At 47.7% G+C, this 22,941-nt stretch overlaps 1 protein-coding gene across 1 annotated transcript; it reads right to left on the bottom strand.

Moving 5' to 3' along the window:
* Nucleotides 1–6,696: 6,696 nt before the first annotated feature.
* On the bottom strand, nucleotides 6,697–22,853 carry Chmp7 (charged multivesicular body protein 7). The gene is made up of 10 exons (XM_052191096.1): nucleotides 22,469–22,853; nucleotides 20,421–20,592; nucleotides 10,928–11,113; nucleotides 10,642–10,775; nucleotides 9,828–9,876; nucleotides 9,465–9,584; nucleotides 9,116–9,214; nucleotides 8,850–8,910; nucleotides 8,249–8,428; nucleotides 6,697–8,032 (listed from the first exon to the last, which is right to left on the bottom strand). The coding sequence occupies exons 1-10, from the start codon at nucleotides 22,765–22,767 to the stop codon at nucleotides 7,980–7,982; spliced, it is 1,353 nt and encodes a 450-aa protein (XP_052047056.1). The 5' UTR covers nucleotides 22,768–22,853; the 3' UTR covers nucleotides 6,697–7,979.
* Nucleotides 22,854–22,941: the final 88 nt, after the last annotated feature.

Here is a 22,941-nt window from a genome sequence, read left to right as displayed (position 1 = left end):
GAAGGAACAAAGTGCTAGAGCTTGGTGACATCTGTCCAGTCGAGGACATAGCGCTGACAACTAGTCACCACTGCAAAGGCAGAGTTCTCCCCTCCTGGCCTGGTGCCTCTCCACGCCTTTCTCTCTCATGAACTATTAGCCGTTCCCACGCTTTTCTTTACTTATTAATAAGAATGTCGTGATGGCCTCCTTGGTGGGTGGACCCCTGACTTAGCCTTGAAGGTGCTCTATTCCTACAGCTCATACGGAAAGTGCTTTTGTTATGTTGTTTTATTGTTTGAGACAGGTTCTCACTGTGTAGTCCTGGCTGGCCTTGAACACACAATGTAGATCACCCTGGCCTCAAACGTGCCCAGATCTGCTAGCCTCTGTTTTAAAGGTGTGTACCACCACACTCGACACATGCTGGGGCTTCTTTATTTATTTGCTTGCTTGTTTATTTATTTATTGGCATTTTTTGAGACAGTGTTTCTTTGGGTAGTCCTGGCTATACTGAACTCACTCTGTAGACCAGGCTGGCCTCTGCCTTAAAGGTGTGTACCACCACCACCCACTTCTTGCAGGCATTTTAATTGGTGTAAGACTTTGGTATATGGAGAACCTTTGATTGATCATCACAGCCATGACAGAATCTTAGAGGCTGTATAAAAAGGAGGGAGGGGCTAAGGAGACAGTTCATTTGGTAAAGTACTTACTGGATAGGCACAAGAACCTAAGCCCGGACCCCCCAGAGCCCACATAATAAGGTAAGCATGTCTGTAATCCTACAAGTGGGAAGGTGGGGTGAAGACAAGAAGCTATTTGGCTCTCACTAGGTGGAGAAGCTCCCCGGATTAGTGAGCTAAGTTCAGTGACAGGCCTTGTCTCAAAAAGTAAGGTGGAAGGGCTGGAGAGATGGTTCAGCAAGCAAGAGCATGGCTACTCTCCCAGAGGGTCTGTTCCCAGCACCAACATGTCAGCTCCCAAACACCCAGGCGGTCTGACATCCTCACGCACACATACAAGCAGGCAGAATACTGAGGAACATAAAATAAAAACAAATAAATCTTAAACGAAACAAACAAAAACCAATGTGGAATGATTGAAGAAAAACTTGTTTGACCTTTGTTCTTCAAAGGTCTGCACACACACACACACACACACACACACACACAGGGGAATAACAATAAAATTGAAATTTTTTTCTTGAGATCAAATTTGTATATGTGTATACCTGTTTATGCAAGAAAGTTTGTGATATTTGTGTGGTGTGTGTGTGTGTGTGTGTGTGTGTATGTGCTTGTACCTATATGTCCATATGATTGAAACTAAATTATCATTGAAGTCTCAAGAGATGACTCAGTAGATGAAGGTGTTTGCTGCTGAGTCTGACAGCCAGAGTCTGATCACTTTTGTGGTGGGACCCACACCACAAAAAGAAAGAACTGACTATCCCAAACTGTTTTCTGAATTCTGCCTGTGGACTGAGGCATATACATACACACGGACACGAACTTATTTTAAAATCTATTTTAAAAATCCATATTCACTGCAGAATATTTTTCAACCCTTAAATCTAAGGAAATCAGTTTTGAAATACTTGTAAGCAAGAGATGTTCCCCAGAAATAGGGTAGTGATGACAAAGCAGATTATGTATTATTTTCCATTTGCTGTGATCCAGTGCCTCTGTGCACTTAGCAAGGAGAACCTTAGGGAGAAAGGGTTTGTGTGATGGTTTGTAGATGCTTGGCCCAGGAAGTGGCACTATTGGAAGGTGTGGCCCTGTTGGAGTAGATGCCTCACTGTGGGTATGGACTTTAAGACCCTTATCCTAGCTACCTGGAAGCTGGTATTCTGCTAGCAACCTTCAGGTCAAGATGTAGAACTCTCAGCTCCTCCTGCACCATCCCTGCTTGGATGCTGCCTTGTTCCCATCTTGGTGATAATGTACTGAACCTCTGAACCTATAAGCCAGCCCCAATTAAATGCTGTCCCTATTAAGAGTTGCCTTGGTCATGATGTCTGTTCACAGCAGTAAATCCCTAACTAAGAAGTTGGTACCGGGGATTGGGGTATTGCTGTGATAGGCCTGACCACTTTGTTTGTTTGTTTGTTTGTTTGTTTGTTTGTTTGGAAGAATAGGGATTTGGGGACTTTGGATTTGGAAAGCACTAGAATGGTTTAAGTGGGGCTTAATGGGCTATCCTAGAAGGAATATGGAAGACTTTGTTGCTGGGAGTGATTTGAACTGTGCTGATCTGGCCCAAGAGATTTCAATGGAGAAGAATTTCAGTAGCCTAGAAACTGTTTTTGTGGTATTTTGGGGAAGAATGTGGCTACTTTTTGCCATTGTCCAAAGAGTCTGCCTAAGGCTAAGGTAAAAAGATTTAGATTAATTGCTTTGAAAAAGGAAGTCTCAAAAACAGCCTAGTAGTAATTCTCTTGTGTGGTTCCTAAAGTTCACTCTTATGAAGAGTATTTTAATGAAAAGAAACAAGTTGAGAAAGGAAAAATACAAAATGTATGGTTTGAGTATTAAAGGAGCACCAGGAAGTGAAATGGAGCTGAATCCTTCATTCAAGGATATTAAATTGAATTAAGGGAGTAGTGACCTTGGGACAAGATCCCACCCAGATAAATTTAGGTACAGGCCACGAAGTACAAACCTTTAATCCCAGGAGGCAAAGACAAGCAGATCTTTGAATTCAAGGCCAGCCTAGAACAGAGCAAGTTCTAACCTGGTGGAAAAAAAAGACTTAATCCAGGGTTGGTGGACCACGCCTTTAATGCCAGTGTTTAGGAGACCGGCATGCAGCTCTCTGAGTCAAAGTCAGGCTGTAGAACAAGTTCCAGAACAGCCAAGCTTAGGCAGTGAAGGAGTTGGAAAACAGAAAGCTGCTGATAATGTAATAGAATGGGCCATGCTCCAGCCCCAGCCAGCAGCTGAACTTGGCAGCTGTGGCCATGTGGCTCTGGGTTTAGAGTCCAGAATAGAAGGGATTACTGGGACAATTGATGCTGGTTAGCTGGAGCTAAGAAATTAGTAGTGATTAGAAAAAGACCAGCATCGCTGAGGTGAAATCTTCTGGGAAGTGTTTTCTGAGAGCACAAAGAAGTTGTGTTCCACAAATAGCCAAGGTTGTACCTCGTGCTGCAGCTGTACTTGATAATTTGTAAGAGTCACCCAGGTGGTACTGGTTTTGAAGGCATGACGGGGTCATGAAAAGCAGCTGAGGCTTGGCACAGTGAGAGGCTATGGAAGGCCATTGGTGAAGGTACAGCCTCGGTTGCAGTTGATGGCTTGGGACTGAAGGGGTCATGCAAAAAGAGTTAAGGCTTGGCACCATGAATCGAGCCTATGAGAGGCTATTGGTGAAGCATGGTTGCAGTGGAAGACCCCAGTGTATTGGAGACGCCAGTACCATGGGATGATCACCAAGAACAGCAGTGGAGTGGAGTGGATCAACCTGAGCTCAGAGTGCTACAGAGGGCAGAGCTGGAGAAGTGACGCCAGCCCTTCAAAGGAGCCCAGAAAATCAGGTGTAGATCCCAGACATTGAAGCAAGAAGCTGTAACATTGAAGTTGCCTTGGAGACCCCAAGATGTTCCAGATGTAGCCAGGGCTCTGGGCTATCTGCTGAGGAAAACTTCTAACAGGGAGTGGAACCAGGCAAGGAGAAAAAAAAAATTGCAGTCAATAAAAATGAAAAAGCAGTTGGAGATCTGACAGACCGCTTTGACATCAGACATGGAGATGCAGAGTTTGGAGTTTGCCCAGCTGGTTTCCTGTCTTGCTTTGAGAATTACAGTTAAATGATTAGATGAATGTCAGAAGAGACTTTGAACTTTGCACTTTTAGCATTGTTGAAACTGCTAAAGACTATGAGGACTTTGGAAGTTGGACTAAATGTATTTTGTATTATGTTATGCTTAGGTATGGCTCCCATAGACATATGTTTAACCAAGCCTATGTGGGCCAGGGAGTGATGGTTTGTATACGCTCATCCCAGGGAGTGGCACTTTTAGAAGGTGTAGTAGCCCTGAGGGCTCAGTGGTTAAGAGCAGAACTGCTCTACTGAAGGTCCAGAGTTCAAATCTCAGCAACCACATGGTGGCTCACAACCATCTGTAACGAGCCTCTTCTAGGGTGTCTGAAGACAGCTACAGTGTGCTTACGTATAATAAATAAATAAATAAATAAATAAATAAATAAATAAATAAATAAATAAATAAATAAAGTGTAGCCCTTTTGGAATAGATATCACCTTGTTGGAGTAGGTGTGTGGGTGTGGGCTTTAAGACCCTCATCCTAGCTGCCTGGAAGTCAGTATTCTGCTAGCAGCCTTCAGATCAAGATGTAGAACTCTCAGCTCCTCCTGTACCATGCCTGCCTAGATGCTGCCATGTTCCTGTCTTGATAATAATGGACTAAACCTCTGAACCTGTAAGCCAGTTAATTGTCTTTATAATTAGAGTTACCTTGGTCGTGGTGTCTGTTCACAGCAGTAAAACCCTAACTCAGTTTGTTTCTGTTTCTATGTTAAGAAGGTATAGATCCATCGTGGTGGGGTGGTATAAGCTTGGGAAGCCAGTCAATGTTGGAGAACAGACAGAAAACAGGAAGTGGGACTGGACTACAAAACCACACGGCCTGCCCCTAATGACCCATTTCCTCCCAGAAGACTCTATGTCCTACAGGTTACACCGTCTGTCAAACTAGTATTGTCAGTTGGACAACAATTGTTCAAATATGAACCTGTGGGGGAGACACTTCATATTCAAAACACAGCAGCAGAAATTGGGAAGGCTGTAGAGAAAGGGTAGAAGTGGGAAAGTCAGAGGGGCCGGGGGAGAAGCCAAGGCCAAATTCACCACTCCCTGCTCTACCTGTCTTCCTTCTGTAGCTATCATCAAAATCGCAGATGGTTTGTTGTTGTCTCTCAGTTCCTAGGAGACCACAGCCCCAGCTGAGCCCGAGTTCTAGACCTTCTTAAAGGACCAGAGTAAACAGGGTGTGGTATTTAGTGCTTGTCTGTAATCCCAACAAGGGACAAGGTAGTGGGATCCTCAGTTTGAGGCCAGCCATGGATTGTGTGAACTCATAAAAAGAATTATTTTCCAGGCATTGTGTACCGCCGTCTAATTCAGCTCCTTTATTCTTGAAACAATGTTAGGGTGGTGTCAAACAGTTGAAAGCGGGTACTACTCTTAAAGAAGACCTGAGTTCAGTTGCCAGAACCCATGTCAGGCGGCTCACAAGTCCCTGTAACTCCAGCTTCAGATCAAATGTCTCTGGCCTCAGTGGACACCTGCGTTCATGTGTACATACCTACTCACACATAGGCAAAATTATATATATATTTTTATATATAAGCTAATATTATATATAAATATATAAATTATATATAATATATAAATATATAATTATTATATGTATTATTATGTACAATAATTATTATAATATGTAGCTTATATATAAGCTAAAGCACAAAGAAGACTAATTGGCCAGTGTCACACAGCCAGTGTCAGCAGAGCCTCTTTGCCTTCTTGTCTTGTTATAGTTTCACCCCACTCAGGGGTTTGGGGGGAAGTGAGGCCTAAAGTTCCTCTCTAGGTAGGACATGTCACTGTAATGGGACACTCTGGCTGAGGTTGTATATTTCTACCACAGCCCAGGAAGGAGACAAGGAGACAAAAACCTGGTAGGCCTTGCTAAGTCACAGACTGTAGGATTGAGAACTAAGTCCATTGGATATTGGAAGTTATCTCCCTGGCACAGGGTGGGTAGATGCCATAGCCCGGGGGCAGGGCAGAACTGCAAATGGGGGAGGAGCAGCAGCACACACGGGTTGAACCAATGAAGCTAAATCATGTCTTAGTGCTCTGCGTCAGGTGCTAGGTGAGGACTGCTCAGTAGCTCAGACAGCAAGAGACAAAGTGCAATGCAAAACCAGGTAAAGGGGCTCCCCAAAGCTAGGCCCTTCGCGTAGTCCACATCTGACTCTTCCATCAGCCCTCCATCCTACTAATCAGTGCCAGCCTTCCAGACCCACTCTGGGGCTGTAGGTTCTCCTGAGGCTGATTCTCTTAAATTCTTAAATAGTACAGAACCGTTCCTGAAGCTTCTTTGTCCTTATGCCTGCTTCTGGCTGGTTCACATGCTCGCCCCACCGGAGGGAGCTGCAGCTTAGGGTAGCAGACTTGGCCTGCTGACTGCTCTCAGCCTTAAAGCCTCCTTCCTCCACAGGCAGAGGAGGCAGCAGGCAGAGCAATCGCTGGTGCTAAACTACAGGGTGGAGCTAGGGTCACTCTCAAGTTGGAGTAAAGAACCTGGGAGACAACAGTTCAGCCAATAGCAGTCCAGGGCTGGAGGGGGAAGCTCGCTCAGGCATGACTTCCTGCAGCCCAGGCTGTTATCCTGCTAGTCCACAATTTTTCAGATGCCCAGGGTAGAAAAGACAGGGTGAAAACACATGGGGCTTCAGGGAAACAAGAGGGAACAAGAAAGACATTGATACAATGACAACCTGCTGTGTACAGTGCTACACAGCTGGGATCTCAGCACTTAAGTGGAAGCCAGAGGATCAAGAATTCAAGGCCAGTCTCAGCTACATGAAACCCTAGCTCAAATAAACAAACAAGCAAATGGAAAGAAAAAGAAAAATATAGATGCCAGTTAAAAAATAGACAACAACAACAACAACAACAACAAAACCTGGTGTTTTCCTCTTTTAATTATTTACCAGATTAAAAAAGAAAAAATAGTGATTGTTTCTCTTCACCCCCAGTATTTCCACTTGCCAAAGCCCAGTGGGAGAGACTTGTTGAACAGTGATTCATGCTCCTGGCCTGAGGCAGAGTTCTCCCCTCTGCTCCTGTCACCTCAGGCAGGAGGGGCAGTGCAAAGAGGTCCAGGCAGTCGCCGTCCCTGGGCAGCAGATGGCAGTGTGGCTGTCCTGCTTCTTCTGCAGGCTGCCACTGGAGCACTCGGATCCACTTCTCGGCCTGGCCCTTCTCCTGCCTGCCCTGTCCTGCAGTTCCCAGAGGCACAGCTGTGCAGCAGGTGCAGTGCAGGGCAGGCCTGAGGCAGCACACAGCAGATGCAGCAGGCCAGCCTCCGTCTCCTATTGCACATCCTGGTTCAGGCCCCTGCCCTGAGTGCTGGAGACAGTAAGACACTTTCCAGATCTAACAGGGAGCCCGCCAGCTGAGGGTAATGTGGTGCCGTGTGGCTTGCTCCAGAAAAACATATCATTTATAATGGGGCCAAAGCAAGAACCCAGCTTCTTTCACACCCTGGGGCCTGGAGTTTACTTGTGTTTCTCCTGCTCACGTTCAAAAGACAGATTAACCCTTTCCCTCCACCCCATCAGTAGATCTGCTTCTGCCTGAGATGGAAGTGGTTGTGGCGCCCAATCACATAAGCCACCCTGGAAACTGCCATGACCCTGAGCCATTCAGAGCCACAGATACCCAGGCTGTGACGGAGCATGTAGATAAACGTCTGTGGACAGTGTCTCTCTCCAGACACTCAGCTGTTGGGTCTCTCTGTTGTTTGACTCCCATTCCCAATAGAGCACAGGACAGGGAGCAGTTTAAAGACCTCGGAGTGGGAGAGAGGGCGGGCTTAGATGGGCAAAGCTGCAAACCTTTCACCCTCCCAGGCTAGAATGAAGCTGGTGGGTGAAGACAAACCTAACGGAGCCAATGGCAACAACTGCAGGCTATGAAGACGACGGGTCAAACACAGAACTGTATAAATTGTGGCACTATAAAGACGAGAAGGTAGGTCCGTGACATCGCTGGGAGCACACCTCCATAGCATGGCTTCCAGACGGTGTATCTGTCCTGGCACGAGCAGCAGCATCCAGATACATCCAAGTGGCTCTTCCCTCCTCTTCCAGCAACTTCTCAGTGTTTCTCATTAAATAACTATGTACACACGCAAGGCCGCCTCTCGGATACACGAGGGTCCTTCACTTGAGCTCCTGCGATGGCTTTACAGAGCTGGCTCCAATTGCCTTTTTGGAGATTTACTGCTTGGGACCAAACCTGCGAGAAGACAGGAGAACATTCAACAGGAAGTCCTACAACCAAAGCATCCCAAAGCCTGAACATCGATCGGCTTTTCCATGGACATGACCACCTCTCCCTTGCAGGGCTTTAGGATGCAGGCAATCTGAGGTGTTGGCACAGAACCTACAGGTTCTATGCCTGTCACCTGGCAGCCACAGTCACATGTCTAGGATATGGGAAACAGCTCCGTACCTCCTTCTGATAAGGACAGTTTCTCAAGTTCAGCTTCAAGTTCAGCATCCAAGATCCTAGGCTTAGGCACACTGTTGGTATAAAGCGTCTCAGGGGGGTTCTCGAGCGTGTCCAAAGGTTCTTTGGTGGTGTCCTGAAGGAGGATGTCCAACTCCTTCTCCAGTTCCTCACTGTCAAAATCTGAGAGAGAGATGCTGTGTTAACCCCAGGAAGGAGATGAACCTATGTGCCTAGGACAGCTTGGCTTTCCCGGCCCAGCAGCGCCTTTGCAGTAGGTCAGCAGTCACATGAGTCATGAGGCATAGAGTACCCGCAGGCAGACGTTCTCGATATAGTCAGAGCTGGGCTGTCACATGGGTATGGCCCACAACCCCAGGAACCCGGCCCTCCTTCCCTTTGCCCTGAGAGAGGGCTGCTAGTCAGAAGCCTTGTCACTATGGAGACAGAGTACAAAGGGCCATCAGAACAGCTGTCAGGGAGAGAACATTCATTCCTCCAACTACCCATGCAGGTGAACCCCAGAGAGGGGCCAAGTTCATGATCAGATCTGTCCTGGCCCAGGAACCGAAGTCTCTCAGGAAGGAGTCTCCTGTCAACTCACCTAAACCATTGGTTACTCCGCCAGCCAGGGTCTGAGAGACTTCATCCTGCGTGTCACACAGCTGTAAGGCACAAACACAAGCTCTAAAGGGAGTGGTGGCTCTGGGCAGCTCAAAGCCTTTAGGGAAAATGTTCAGGATTACAGAGGTCTGATAGTCAGGGAATGGTCCCTTTCAGTTAAAAGGCTGAATAGAGTTTGGAAAAGAGGCTTGAATTAAGCCAATCACATGATCTAGACTCGCTCATGCACCCTCCCAGGCCCTGTACCTCCTGGATCTGATCCACAAGGCTCTCCGCCTTCTCCACTGTGACATCCTTCATGGAGAGTTTCAAGGCTCCCACTCCAGCTTGGTAGGCATTAAAAACCTAAAGAGAAGGCCGAATTATCTGTGCAACATTTGTCAAAATAAAACCTTGCTTTATCTCCAAAGCTGGCTTCGGGCACTGGCCACCCAAGGCCAATTCACCTTACACGTGCAGAAGTTAGACTTCCCAACAAGAAAAAGAACCCAGCCACACCATGGAAGAACCCAGGACTCCCTGAAACAGCAGGCCACAAGGGAGGGAGACGCAGTGTAGGAGACTGGGACCAGAGGGCACGGAGGGGCGTAGCTACCATCTGGTCTGTCTGGGAGGCATAGATGCGATCCAGGATGCCTTGAACAGTGTCCAGCTTGGCGTGCAGGGCCTCAATGCGTTTCTCTGTCCTCTGCTTGGCCTTGAGAGACCTCAGTGCCTGGCGGGTATGGAAACAGATCAGGGTGGGACATGGTAGGCCACAGAGCAGAGGCAAGACAGCCCAATTCAAACCATAGCCACAAGAACAGTCCAGGTCTTCTCTCTATAAAATAAGCTGTGATGCTTGCGCCACCTGTAGCTGCTGCTCCCTGAAGCCCAGGCGGGCTGTTCTCTGAACAGAGGGCCCCTGTCCCTGACAGCTGGGGATGCCACTCCAAGGCTGCAGGAGAAGAGAACCTACCAGCTGCTTCTTTCCTGCTCGGCATGCCCGGCGGGCTTCCTCTTTGCACCTGTGGAAGGAAAGCAGATGAAGAGGGCTGGGCTGCAGCAGGGTCTCAAGAATGCTTAAGAGCATTAATGAAAGTAGCTTCAGACCTGAGGTCTCTAAAGCCGCAGCCACAGTGGCAGCCAGCTCCTACTGGCGGTCTCTAGAAGCCAGCCTCAGGAGAGGCTTCAACATCTTCATGTGACAAGGCACAGTGATCAAACACAGCTTTTCACTAAAGACATGGGACTGATCCCTACACACTGAAAACTGTGGTTATGGTCTGAGCCTGCCAACACTCCTGAGCTTCTTTGAGAGATGGAGTGAAGAATTCTAATTCAGTACACTAGTCTACCACACAGGGAAGCGTCTATGGCTCCTACCAAGGATCCCGGTAGAAGAACCCAAATGAAAATGCAAGAGGCCCTTAAACAGGCCCTATGATGGCACAGAGCCACCTTACGATCTCCTCACAGTAGGACGCCAGCCTTCAGAAGAACATGAATAAGATGGTAACAGTTGAATCACCAGTCAATTCTCTCCTTTACTTTCTGCCTTCTGAGTTTTCTGTATGGAGTACCTAGTAATTGTGTAACTAATAAGATTTTTTGCAATGCTGAAGGCAAATCCATGGCTTCAGGCATATTAAATAAACGCTCTGCAGATGCAGATAGAGGCCTGGGGGATGTTGTTTTTTGTTTTGGGTTATTTTATTTTATTTTATTTTTTTTTTTTTAAAGATCCAGTCACACTGGGGCTCCAGAGTCAGCCAGGCAGGGAAGGAGATTACCTCTCAGACTCTTGAGATAAAGACTCAACCTTTCGAGAGAGGAGCTGTTCACTCTGCATCAGCTGGTAGACCCCAACATCCACGTCGTTGACAGGAGACACCTTGGCATGTGGTCCCCTGGCAAACTTCACAATCTGGGGGACAGGGACAAATTACTGCTGTCCCTACCACACAAATTAGATATCCACAACCAGGCCTGGGTATATGAGTGCAGAACAAGTCACTGAGTCCATGAAAACCACACACATGTACACGCATGCACTCACGGACAGGCGTGCTTCCACACCTTCTCTCCATTCTGCTCCAAGACAGTGACTCTCTTTTCCTTCTGCAGCTGCAGCAGCACGAGGTAGAAGGTCCTCTCATCCGGGCACGAGTTGGCGCACAGAGCACTCAGCTCTGACAGAGCCACCACAGGGTGGGAGGAGAGGGGCGAGTTCTGGTACAGGCGATACACCTCCTCGGCCTTTTCCTGCAGGGAAGGCAAAGAGATCAAGGCCCTGGTTACCACCACAGGACCCACAACGTTAAGACCTGCAGAGTACTGACCCATCCAAGGTGGCAGCTTAAAAAGTGGCCAAGGGAGATGGCTCAGTTGGTAAAATGCCTGCTGGCAAGAAGAAGACTTGAGTTTGAATGCCCAGAACGCAGATAAAAGCCATTGCCACAGCACGTCCTGTACCCAGCACCAGCATGGCCAAGACAGGCAGATACTGAGCGCTCATGGGCTAGCCAGCCTTGCCAAACAGTGAGCTCCAGATTCAGTAAAAGACTGCCTCAAGGGCTGGAGAGATGGCTCAGCGGTTAAGAGCACTGACTGCTCTTCTGAAGGTCCTGAGTTCAAATCCCAGCAACCACATGGTGGCTCACAACCATCTGTAACAAGATCTGATGCCCTCTTCTGGAGTGTCTGAAGACAGCTACAGTGTACTTACATATAATAAATAAATAAGTCTTTAAAAAAAAAAAAAAAAAAAGACTGCCTCAAAAACTAAGGTGGGGCCTGTGAGATGAGGGCCCTCACCCCCATGCCTGATAACTGGGACTCACATGGTGGTGGGGGGACTGACTACACAGACTGTCTGACCCTACAGGTAAACCACAGTGTGACAGTGCACACACACACACACACACACACACACACACACACACCACAGGGAAAAGTGTACAGAGCCATATTGGGGCAGTCTTGCACTTGGTCAGAGTTTGACTTTGGTCAAGGTTAACTTCTCCCAGTTAGCCAGGATCCTGCTCCACCTAGGGTGGAGCGCTCGAAGTAAAGGTTAAGTTCATTGTTCCTCCAGGTATAGGAATCCCTGAATTAAACAGGTGACCCACCCAGCTGCCGTAGCAGTCAAGTCGAAGACCTCCAAGAGAAGCTAGACAACTTCCACCGGAACTCAGCCTGGAGTCTGGGGGGAAGGGTTTGCCCAAACTGTTAAAAGGTCTGGCGCCATTAAAGTTTACGGCTTTGATCAGTGAACATTGACTTAGCCGCGCTTTCTTTTCGCCCCTCTTCCCTATAACCCCAAGATTCTCTCAACAGGTAACCCGGTTTACATGTGGCTGCGGGCAGCTACAGAAAAGGATCTGTAAACTTCGACTTTGGGAGAGAGCAGTGGCTGCATGAAATACGATGCACAAAGTGGCGGTAGCTCCATTCGTGTTTGTCGCCTGGGCTGCACATGGCTGTGTCTGTTGAGCCTGAGGCTTGTCACGGGAGGAATAAGACAGGGTGGAGTGGAAGCTGCTGGGATCTAAAGCCAAAGCTCATTCCAGCTTAGCCCAGGGCCCTGCACCCACCAGGCTCGGATCCTCAGCTTCTTGAACACAAACCGAGACTATGATGCTACAGCCCCTTTCCATCCTGGTGCCTCCATTTATGAGAAACTGCAGATGTGCAGCTATTAGGGCTGTATAAATAGTTGAGAGGAAAAACATGTGATACAGAGGAATAGGCAGGCTGAACTAGTGAGAAGACCAAGAAACAGAAGTGTCCAAGAACAGCACCACTCCCCCTCCAACATGGGAATTCAGAGGGTTCTTAAACACAAATCAAAGGCCAGGGATCACAATGTTGGAGGGTGAGCCATTCCGAAGTGAAAGAGGTGGGGGAGGTGTGTAAGGACAGCAGGTCCTGGCACAGAAGTGTGAGTGTGTGTGTGTGTGTGTGTGTGTGTGTGATGTTCATTTCATACAGTATTGACATTCTTCTCCCTGCCTTCCCCTCTGGGAATACACACACACACACACACACACACACACACACACACACACACACACACCCGTTCTTCATTCTGCAGAGGGCAGGCAGTCATGGAGAAGCCACGGCTAGACTGTCAGAGAGCAAACAGATGACAAAGGATAGGATGTAGAGTTAGGATTAGAGACAGGGAGGCCATTTAGCAAGAAAAGCCATCGCAACCCGGGTGGTGGTGGCACACACCTTTAATCCCAGCACTTGGGAGGCAAAGGCTTTAATCCCAGCACTTGGGAGGCAAAGGCAGGCGGATTTCTGAGTTCGAGGCCAGGCTGGTCTACAGAGTGAGTTCCAGGACAGCCAGGGCTACACAGAGAAACCCTGTCTCAAAAAACCAAAAAAAAAAAAAAAAAAAAAAAAGAAGAGCCAGTACTACCTCTCTGAAGAGGACAACATTTAGGAAACAGAGAGATGGGGTAGCAGCAAAACTTAGAGGACAGAAGTAGCCACCCGTGGTGTGTGAACAAGGACTGAGGTGAAAGGGGACTTGCCTACAGCTGGAATGACTCGTATATAAGACTGCAGGAGACACCTGTCTCAAACACTAACATCCCACTTTGGACAAGTTGGTTTGGGGCATCTAAACAAACACAATCAGATGTGTTCGCCTGAAGTTCAAAGGAGACTATAGGAGAGCCCTCCAGCCCCCAGCTTCCAGAAGGCATCCAGACCACAAGTGTGAGTGAGAGAGCACAAGGAGATTCACGGGACAGTGGCAAGCTCAAGGAAGACCAATGTCGGTGTGCGGACCCACAGAGACCCATAGGACAGCCGGGGAACCAAGGAGAGCCCACGGTTCACTGTGAACAGACCTAGGAAAAGGAACTACTGTGTAAGAAGCAAGTGGCCAAGCATGCTCAGGACAGCACACAAGTCCAGCAACCAGCATACAGGTCCCTTTAGACTGACGACCCCTTCCAGAAGCACTCACAGTGTGACAACCACACACAAGACTCAGTACACAGTATCATTAAAAGGGATGGAAGAAACTGGCTGGCTGGCTGGCTAGGGAACACAGGGCTTTCCCTCACCACACATGCTCAAATACTCATGGACTAAAATTTAAATTTAAAAAAATAGGCACAAAGTAATTAGAATAAAAGAAGTTAGAAATACAGTACCCTGGAAGAGCACTTGCTTAGTTAGCATTCACAAGGCTATACATGTGGCAAAAGATACACTGGCAAGCAGGACCAGTGATTAATATTCCAGAGGAAAGGCTGGGAGCTCTCACCGCAGAAACATGACAACTTCTGTCAATGACATCATGAGGGTTGGCAAGGTGGCTCACCAGGTAAAAGCACCTGTCGCCAAGCACGCCCACCAGAGCTCAGTCTCTGGGACCATACAGTTGGAGGGGGAAGTGACTCCGGCAAGTTGTCCTCTGACTTCCACGCGCATCCTGGAATGAGCAATCCCATGTACATGCACACAGATTCAGGCACACACAAACAAATGAATGGTTTTTTTTTTTTTTCACTTGAAGGACATCATAAATAGAAATTAAGCAAGAATCTAGGGAGCAAAATTTCCCCCTTTGGGGATAGGGGAAGAACATTTGCTGCTAAAGCATGAGGAGCTGAATTGGCCCTCCTAGCACCCAGAGAAAGCAGTCCACAGGCTGACCATCTGTAACCCTAGCACTGTGCAGGGCAGAGACTCAGGCTTGCTGGATGCCAGCCTAGCTCTAGGCTCTGTGAGGGACCCTGGCTCAAGAGGACGTACACAACAAGAACAGGTAAAAGACAGAAACGGGTAATTCTCAAAAGGGCCACGTAGATGGGATAGGTTAAAAGGGGGGAGGGGGGATAACAGGCAGTAGAATGCTTGCCAAGCAAGCCCAAGGCTCAGGGTTTGATCTCCAGCAACACAAAAACATTTTTTTGGTTTTTTGGATTTGTTTTTTTCGAGACAGGGTTTCTCTGTGTAGCCCTGGCTGTCCTGGAACTCACTCTGTAGACCAGGCTGGCCTCGAACTCAGAAATCCACCTGCCTCTGCCTCCCAGAGTGCTGGGATTACAGGCGTGCACCACCACCGCCCACAAAAACATTTTTTAAAAGATGCTAGACATATCAATAGAAAGTAATTTAAAAAGTTGGTATCACCCAATGCTGACAAGGATGTGAGAAGTTAGCTTTCTAAGACACTCTTCACTAAAGTAAAATTTACAAACTCCTGAAAACTACTGGTGCTGTGGGGCTCTTACTCATGAGTCCAGCGCTTGAGAGGCTGAGGCAGGACTGCCAAAAATCTGACCAACTTAGACTACACTGTGAAGGTTGTCTCAACACCACAAATTAAATAAATAGATAGATAGATAGATAGATAGATAGATAGATAGATAGATAGATAGATAAAAATTTTAAAAATCAGGTAATTATTTTGTATGTGTGTGCAGTTGTATGTCTTCACATGTATGTGCACATGTATGTAGGTACATGTGGGGGGCATGTGGAGCTCATCGGGTATATTCTGCAATCACTCTCCACCTTAGATTTTCAAGATGGGTATATAAGGCAGCTAGGCTGGCTGGCTGGCTGGCTGGCAAGCCCGGCACTCCTCCCACCTCTGCTAGCCCTGGAATTTTAAATGCAGCCTCTGCCCATGGCTTCTAAGTGGGCGCTATGGATTCAAAACCGGGTCCACACTTAACCAACTGAGCTACCCCACTGGCCCCAAATTGGGCAATTATTTTTGTTAAAAATGTAAAAGGCACAGAACTACACAGACGCATATGCACAGATCTAGCAAAGATGGAAATTGTAATGACTTAAAGTCCACTTGTGGGAACTCCTGCATCAACGTTGATAGATCTACAGATTACTACTGTACAGCTGTCAAGAAAGATAAACCAGATTTACACTGCACAGGACCCAGAAAGATGCTCCCAACATATTAAAGTGGAAAGAAAAGCAGGCTACAGAGCGATTACTATTCTAGAAAAACAATGGAGTGGCTGTGCATGCACGCCCACGTGTATTTACTCACTCAAAAAACACTTTTTTTTTTTTTTTTTTTTGGTTTTTCAAGGCAGGGTTTCTCTGTGTAGTCTTGGCTGTCCTGGAACTCACTCTGTAGACCAGGCTGGCCTCAAACTCAGAAATCCACATGCCTCTGCCTCCCAAGTGCTGGGATTAAAGGCGTGCTCCACCACTGCCCAGCCAAAAAATACTTATTGATTACCATGTACTAAACATCTCCCAGGGTCCTGAGGCTCATGGAATTCCTTTTGATAGGACAGCCAGACAATAAACAAGTAAACCCGGAGGCTTCTTCAGATAGCAGTAAACACTTAAAAGAAAATGTGTCTGGAGAGACAGTTCAGCAGGTTACAGTGGTTGAGCGCAAGGGTGACTCTCAGGAACACAAGTAAAAGCCAGGTCTGGTGGCAAGCGTCTGTAATCCCATACAGATCGGGGAAATGAACTCAGGACGATGGCATGGAAGTCAATGCGCAGCCAGCTTGGAGCTCACAGGAAGGCAGAAACAAAAGGATCCTGCCTCAAAACAAGGTGCAAAGAGAGAATTGACTCTCAAAAGATGTTCTCTGACCACCACACTTGCACCATGACAGATACATAGCTACACACTCACACAACCATACATATACATATCAATAACAAAAAAGCTGTACATTAAATAACACTATTAAAAACAAAATTGAAAGAACAGTAGGTCAGTAAGAAAAACTTGAGCCAGGCAGTGGTAGTGCACACCTTTATCCCAGCACTAGGGAGGCAGGCAGAGCATGAAGAGAAAAACCTATCTTGAAAAACCAACAAGAAAAATGTGTTTGGGTTTTATCCCCTTTGCCTCTGATGGCCTAAAATGCGTCAACTTCCCACAGGCCTTCCCCAGATAAGATTAGCAGCTGGGGCACTTGCTGAGCCTTAATGCTGAAGATATAGGACATTAATAATGCTAAAACCATCACAATGGGGCCGACATAAAGAACAGTGATGACGAACAGCTGGAGTCCCAAGTACCAAAGGGTAATGTGACTGTTACAAAGCCAACTGACTCAAAGCTGGAAGCATTAGAACTACCTTATCCCAGATGCCTGCCACCTCTGTGTGTGTGTGTGTGTGTGTGTGTGTGTGTGTGTGTGTGTGTGTGTGTGAGACAAACCATGGCTGGGCCAGCACCACCAGCGCGATCATGACTGGCATGGCATACTCTCCTGCCAAGGTATGTGTGGAGATCAGCAGAGGTGGTAATCTGTGAAAAGCAGGGAGGCGAGATGCTGGCTGTTGATACTGTAATTGTGCATCTCAAGAAGTCTAAACCTGTAGCAAACCTGAAGAAAATGGTCAGGCTGCCAGTATCTGCAAATGGAGACAAATTGGCAGCAGCATTCTTGATGCAATGAAAAAAGGCTAGAAGGAAAGGTGTCATCACAGGTCAGGATGGAGAAAACTGAACACAAACTGGAAACTGCGGAAGGCATCCGGTCTGAGCAAAGGTAAATTCTCTATACTCTATTCATGCATCAAGAGGTCAAAATGGATTTCAGGACACCTATGTTCTATTGACAGAAAATACACTTTCTAGCACCCAGCCTACTGTCCTTCTGCTTACCAGAGACTCGTAGGCACACTCACTGAGAATGCTATGGAAAGACTTTACATGTACCAAAAGCTGGTCCCCAGGTTGTGGCAGGCACAGTTCTGGCTTTTAGTAACAACTGGAAGATCAGCTTTAGGACGCGACAACTGCAGCACTGTGTAAAAGAGGAGGAGCTGACCTAGGACTTAGGAAAGCTGTAAAAGGAAGGATGCAGCAGTGCTCCTCTGTAATCTCACCCCCGGTGTCAGAATGGGGGTGTAGACCGCAGAGTCCCCTGGAAGCTAGTTTGTACGAAGTGCAGCAGCAGAAACAAGAGAAACTGCCCAAAAAAAGGTGAAAGCAGAGACTGGCTCCCAAGCAGTTGGCCTCTTGACTGTCACGCGTGCTGTGGTGTGCACATCTGTACTCACACCTACACAAACACAAATACGAAATCTTTATTTTTTTTTTCGGGTTTTTTTTTTTTTTTGTTGGATTTGATTTTTTTTTCGAGACAGGGTTTCTCAGTATAGCCCTGACTGTCCTGGAACTCACTCTGTAGACCAGGCTGGCCTTGAACTCAAAAGTCCACCCGCCTCTGCCTCCCAGAGTTCTGGGATTACAGGCGTGCACCACCACCGCCCGGCACAAAATCTTTATAAAAAAGAAAATCTAGAAAGGCCATTGACCCCAAAAGCATTCCTTTCAAAAGGAGAAGGTAACAAAGATCATTGGAAAAAAATTCCAAGAAATCACTGAGCAATTAGGTTTCACAACTTGTGAATCTAAAGGCAAAGCCAGATGAGCAGCTCGCAGGGCTTTTGGACGGCTGGCTGTGCCGGGGGTGGACACGGGACATCGAAGTGAAGGAAAGGGCAGCAAAAGATGTCCTCGGTGACACAGGAAAAGGCAGTTTGGACACTGGGAGAGGCTGCGCTCTGCTTTGGTGCATTCTAGCCTGCTGATCAAGACTGAAAATACTGCAAAGAAACTAGAATACTCAAACTCCCCACAATGTCCTTATCAAGAATGCATATAAATGAAGAACTCCAGATTTGTAGTGCTGTGCTTAGAGATTTTGTGAAAACAACAGAAAAAGAAATCATGGATCCAATGATGATGTAGAAAAACACTTTACTGAATGTCGCTGGGAAGCCTCTGTTAACAACAGCAGAGTCTTTAAAAAATAAAAAAAGAACCCTAGAATGGGTAGAGGGGATGACACAGGAGGAGAATGGGTGGTACATGGGAGGGGCATGTTCTAAATTCTAGAGTCATAATTCTCCTTTTTTGTTTGTTTTGTTCAGACGGGTTTCTAGGTCTGAACATAGTCCTGGCTGTCCTGGAACTCTCCCTGTACGCTAGGCTGGCCTGAAACTCCGGGAACCACCTGCCCCTGAGGGCTGGGATTGTGTGAGCCAAGGTCAACCAGCATAACTCACCATTTGCAATGAATTGGGACAAGAAGCTCAAAGCAGGGCTCTTTAGCAATGACTTCTGAGAAGTCAGCTGAAGACAACGACTGAGGAAAAGGCTGGTGGATGCCCCAGGACATCACAACCACCAGATGAAGTCAAGGGGAGCCTGCTGTGGAGAGGAAGGAAAACTGTGTACAAAGGTTGTGACAATTTCATGGCAACCTTTATAGAACGAAACTTGGTGTAACATTTTTAAAGGGCTCTTAGGATGACAGAAAGTTTGCTTAGCATGCACAAAGTCCTACGCTCAATCCTCAGTACTGGAAGAAAAAAAAACATCTGGGTTGATGATGACGCAGCAGGTCAAGGCTGGAGAGCTAGGCCCGAGGAGCAGAGTTCAGTCTCCAGTCTCGGGACCCACCAGTGGAAGGAGAGAAGCAGCCCAGCCCTGTTAGAGGTCCTCTGATCTCCATTTGCATTAGCAGTTCCCACCCCGCCCAGCAATAAATAAACATAATAGAAATGTAAAGTAACAAGCGAGATCTGGACGATCTGGACGGGACAAACACATGTATGCAGTGTAGAAATAGGAAAAGGACACACCCAAAAGTAGGGACAACAGAAAGGAAATTTTTTTGTATCTTTTTGTTTTAAACAGCAAAATTGTGGGCAATTTTGTTTTGTTTTTCTTTTGCTTGATTCCTTTGTCTAGCCTTAGGAAAATCAGTGTTCCTGACATGCTTCTCCCTATAGACATCCTTTTCTTCTTTACCCATCAAGAGAAAACCGGACTCAGCAACATATTGGACATCAGGTGTCACCAAACAGACTGTGAATCACGACTGTGCCTGTTGAGCTCTAGGCCTGCTTCTCTACAACCCAGGAGTAGACTAACTACAGTGCTTTAGAAAGTGACAACGGTTCCCAGAAGCTACACTATTCCCGCACAACTCCGGCAAGGAAAGGAGAGCGGTTTCATGGCTGCTCAAGGCTCGGGGATCACACTTGTCCTGCAGTCAGCACATGGCCTGGGAAAAGGTAGCAAGTGGAAAAGCTGACTGGGCAGCACAGAAGAAGGGAGGGTGCTGGAGGCCTCATCCAGGCAGAAGAGAGGGGAAACTGGTAAGCAAGCCACTGGGAAGTTGGAGGGGAAGAGTAATCAGAGGAAACCAGAGCTTAGCCAGAAGGGCTGAGCCAGAGCTCAGCAGTGGAGCGCTTGCCCAAGGCACATGGGGCTCTAGGCACAACCCCAAGCACAATAATAAATACATTAATCAATTTACATTCTGGGAATTCCTTGCCAGTAAGGTAGAGACAGCAGAGCATACCCTAAACTATAGCTAATCATTAATGCCCTGGAAGTAATCAGCTGTCACTGACAATTCCTAGACAAAGCTCACCCCGAAAACGTAAAACTAACCCAACAAATACACAACCCTACAAAGTTCAGAGCAAAAGATGTTATGAAGACTCAGCCGTTAGCCCCATCACTTGGCAAAGAGACAGTATTTTCCCAGGAATGTGGTGCCACCCCGTGCCCCTTCTACACACCCACCTTCAGCAGCTCCACAGCCACCAGGACCTCCTCTGCCGGAACTTTGTTATCCCCCAGCATGTTAGAAAGAGTCCACTTGAGGGGCTTCAGCAGGAAGACACCAACCCCCCAGGAGATCCAGCTGCTGTCCACACTGGCCATGAAGTCTGACTCTCGCTGCAGCTCGCCTCGACTGCAGAGAGAGAGAAAAGCATACAGGGATGTGTAATGTAACCGCCTGTGTGTAATGCAACTGTCCTGGTCCCTACGTACCCCTTAACCCACAGAGGCATTATACCATCCCCGTCACCTGTATTCTGTACCAGCTCCTAGCAGCAGTGTCACCTGCACTCCGGTGCTCATCCCCTAACCACTTTGCACAATGGGTGGTATCACCAGCACCTTAACTAAGGAGGAGACTAAGGATCTACACGGTAAAGAGGGCCAGATGGTGCCCAGCTTGTCTGGCCTCAAAAAAAATGCAAGTGTCCCACTAAGACAACGGAGGCACAAAAGGCTTCACTGGGCCTATATGGAGGTTTTCTTCTACCAACAGGCCTGGGAACAATCAAATGCAAAACCCTGTGCATGATGCAGTCCTGAGGAAGAAGGCTAAAAGCTACACAGATTGGGGTTTTATGCTGTCTCTAAGCTAGGCTGAAAGTGAGTTGTATTTCCTGGTGGTAGTAACAACAGCAGCCAAGTCTACTAAATGCTTGCCGTGGACAATTACTGTTAGGGGCTGTGTAACAATCAAGTTTTCACAACTGACCTATATAATGTCACTGTGATTTGATAATTGGTCAAACTAAGGCTTACAGGTGGCGCCTGTATCCGATGTAGACAACAGTTTAGTAGTAAATAGTAAAGCCAGGATCTGGGCACAACTGCGTGGCCCTTGAGCAAAGCTGTAGATGTGTGGATATCAAATTTGGACAAGTACCAGGATGTTTCAAGGTCGAGGTGCCAGAGGAGGTCAAAGGGTTAAAGGTCTCTGGATTTGGACATGCTCCGTGACTGTCCTGTATCAGGGGGCCCATTTTGGTTTTGTCCCTTGCTGACTTAACTGTTTTCCACCTTGGGCATCAGGTGAAACGTTTTCTGCAGCACACTTTCTCAGAGGAGAATTTCAGAAAGGTTTCTTAGGCCAAGGTGAAAGGTATTGAGAACAGAAGCAAAGAAGGGTGATCATTTAATGAGAAAGCATTACTCTAAAACACGAGACCCCTGGCTTTCTCTTTATTCATAGAAAGAGACATGGTGCTAGGCTGGGCTGGGCAGAATATATACATTGTGAAATACAAATGATTTTGAACTCAAAGGAGGGATCCAGTCCTGGAGTTACTCTACCTGTGTAACCTGGAATAGGTTACTTGCTCTCTCTGAGATTCTGTTTACTTTTAAAGAGAATACCTGTATTATCTTGCCCTAGATTATTAAAAAGGCCAGAGAATGAAGTTTGACAGTACCCGTAACCATGAAGTATCGGTCATCTATTAGATGTCACCTCTTTAAGCACAGCCTGAACACTGTACCTATTATACACACACTTATCACCTAAAGCCCTTTCAGAGGCACCCAGCTACATAGTTAAACTCTCCTCTCTGGTTCAAATAATCTCAGTCCTGGACATACCAGGAAAGGCTACTTGTTCGACCTGTACCAGAGTTTTCTCATCAAGATGTCTATTACCACGAGTACTCTCTCCTTAGCTCTGTTCTTTCTTAGTTCAAAGTACCCATCTCAGAGATCTGCTGTAGGGGTAATTCAAATCTGGAGGTCCCGTGGAAATAACGGCATAACGGGATCCCAGTGCAAGTGTCCCGCTGACACCTCAGTAAGGATGGGTCTCTCGCCTGGACCATTCTGACTATCCCAGTCACTCCTACCACCCCAGCCCCTCTTTCTCTCCGAGTTCAGACATCCATCCGTGGGGCAGCCTCCTCATCGTCCTCCTCCTCCACCCACTGATCAAACCCTGGACGCGGAGTCTGGGCTGTCAAGGGGCAGGTCTGATGTCAGCCCTGGGGAGCCGCCCCCCGCCTGGCCCGCCCTGCCTGGGTCCTCACCGCAGCAGGTCCTGCAGCACCGTAGCCAGCCCCAGCGGGACACTGCCCTTGCGCTGGAAGGCCTCCTGCAAGTCCCGCAGTCGCAGGCGCACCACCCCTTGGCGGCGGCTGTGGCTCAGCACCAACGGAGCCCAGAAGCCCATCTTGCTGTCCCAGTCGGTGCTGTTCACCTCGCGACTCCTCTTAAAGGCGGAGAACAGAAAAGACATGCGCTCCTCATCCTCCTCCCACTCGGGCGGCAGGAGGCCCGCCGGGTCTCCCCCGGTCGGGGCCTGGGCCTCCCGCTCCGGGGACCACATCGGAACCCCAGCCCCGCCAAGGAACCGAACACAAGCCTGGCCCGGGTTCCCTTCCGCCCCAGGTCCCTCTCGGCTTCCGTCGTTCTTTCACGCCCTCCTCCTCAGCCATCACGTCACCGCCGCCGCCCGTGCGACATAAGTTCCGCAAGTCTCTAGGGCGCAGGCGTAGCGCTG

Source organism: Apodemus sylvaticus, chromosome 8 (assembly GCF_947179515.1).
Source record: "Apodemus sylvaticus chromosome 8, mApoSyl1.1, whole genome shotgun sequence".
Taxonomy (NCBI): domain Eukaryota; kingdom Metazoa; phylum Chordata; class Mammalia; order Rodentia; family Muridae; genus Apodemus; species Apodemus sylvaticus.
Note: the sequence above shows the minus strand (reverse complement) of the source record. Positions and strands in the feature narration are given on the sequence as shown.

Coding starts and splice junctions, on each gene's coding strand:
- Chmp7 (XM_052191096.1), bottom strand. CDS start 22,767: ATGTGGTCCCCGGAGCGGGAGGCCCAGGCCCCGACCGGGGGAGACCCG. Junction 9,585..9,827: donor GAGCAGGAAAGAAGCAGCTG/GTAGGTTCTCTT, acceptor CATACCCGCCAG/GCACTGAGGTCTCTCAAGGC. Junction 8,033..8,248: donor ACTGTCCTTATCAGAAGGAG/GTACGGAGCTGT, acceptor GTCTTCTCGCAG/GTTTGGTCCCAAGCAGTAAA.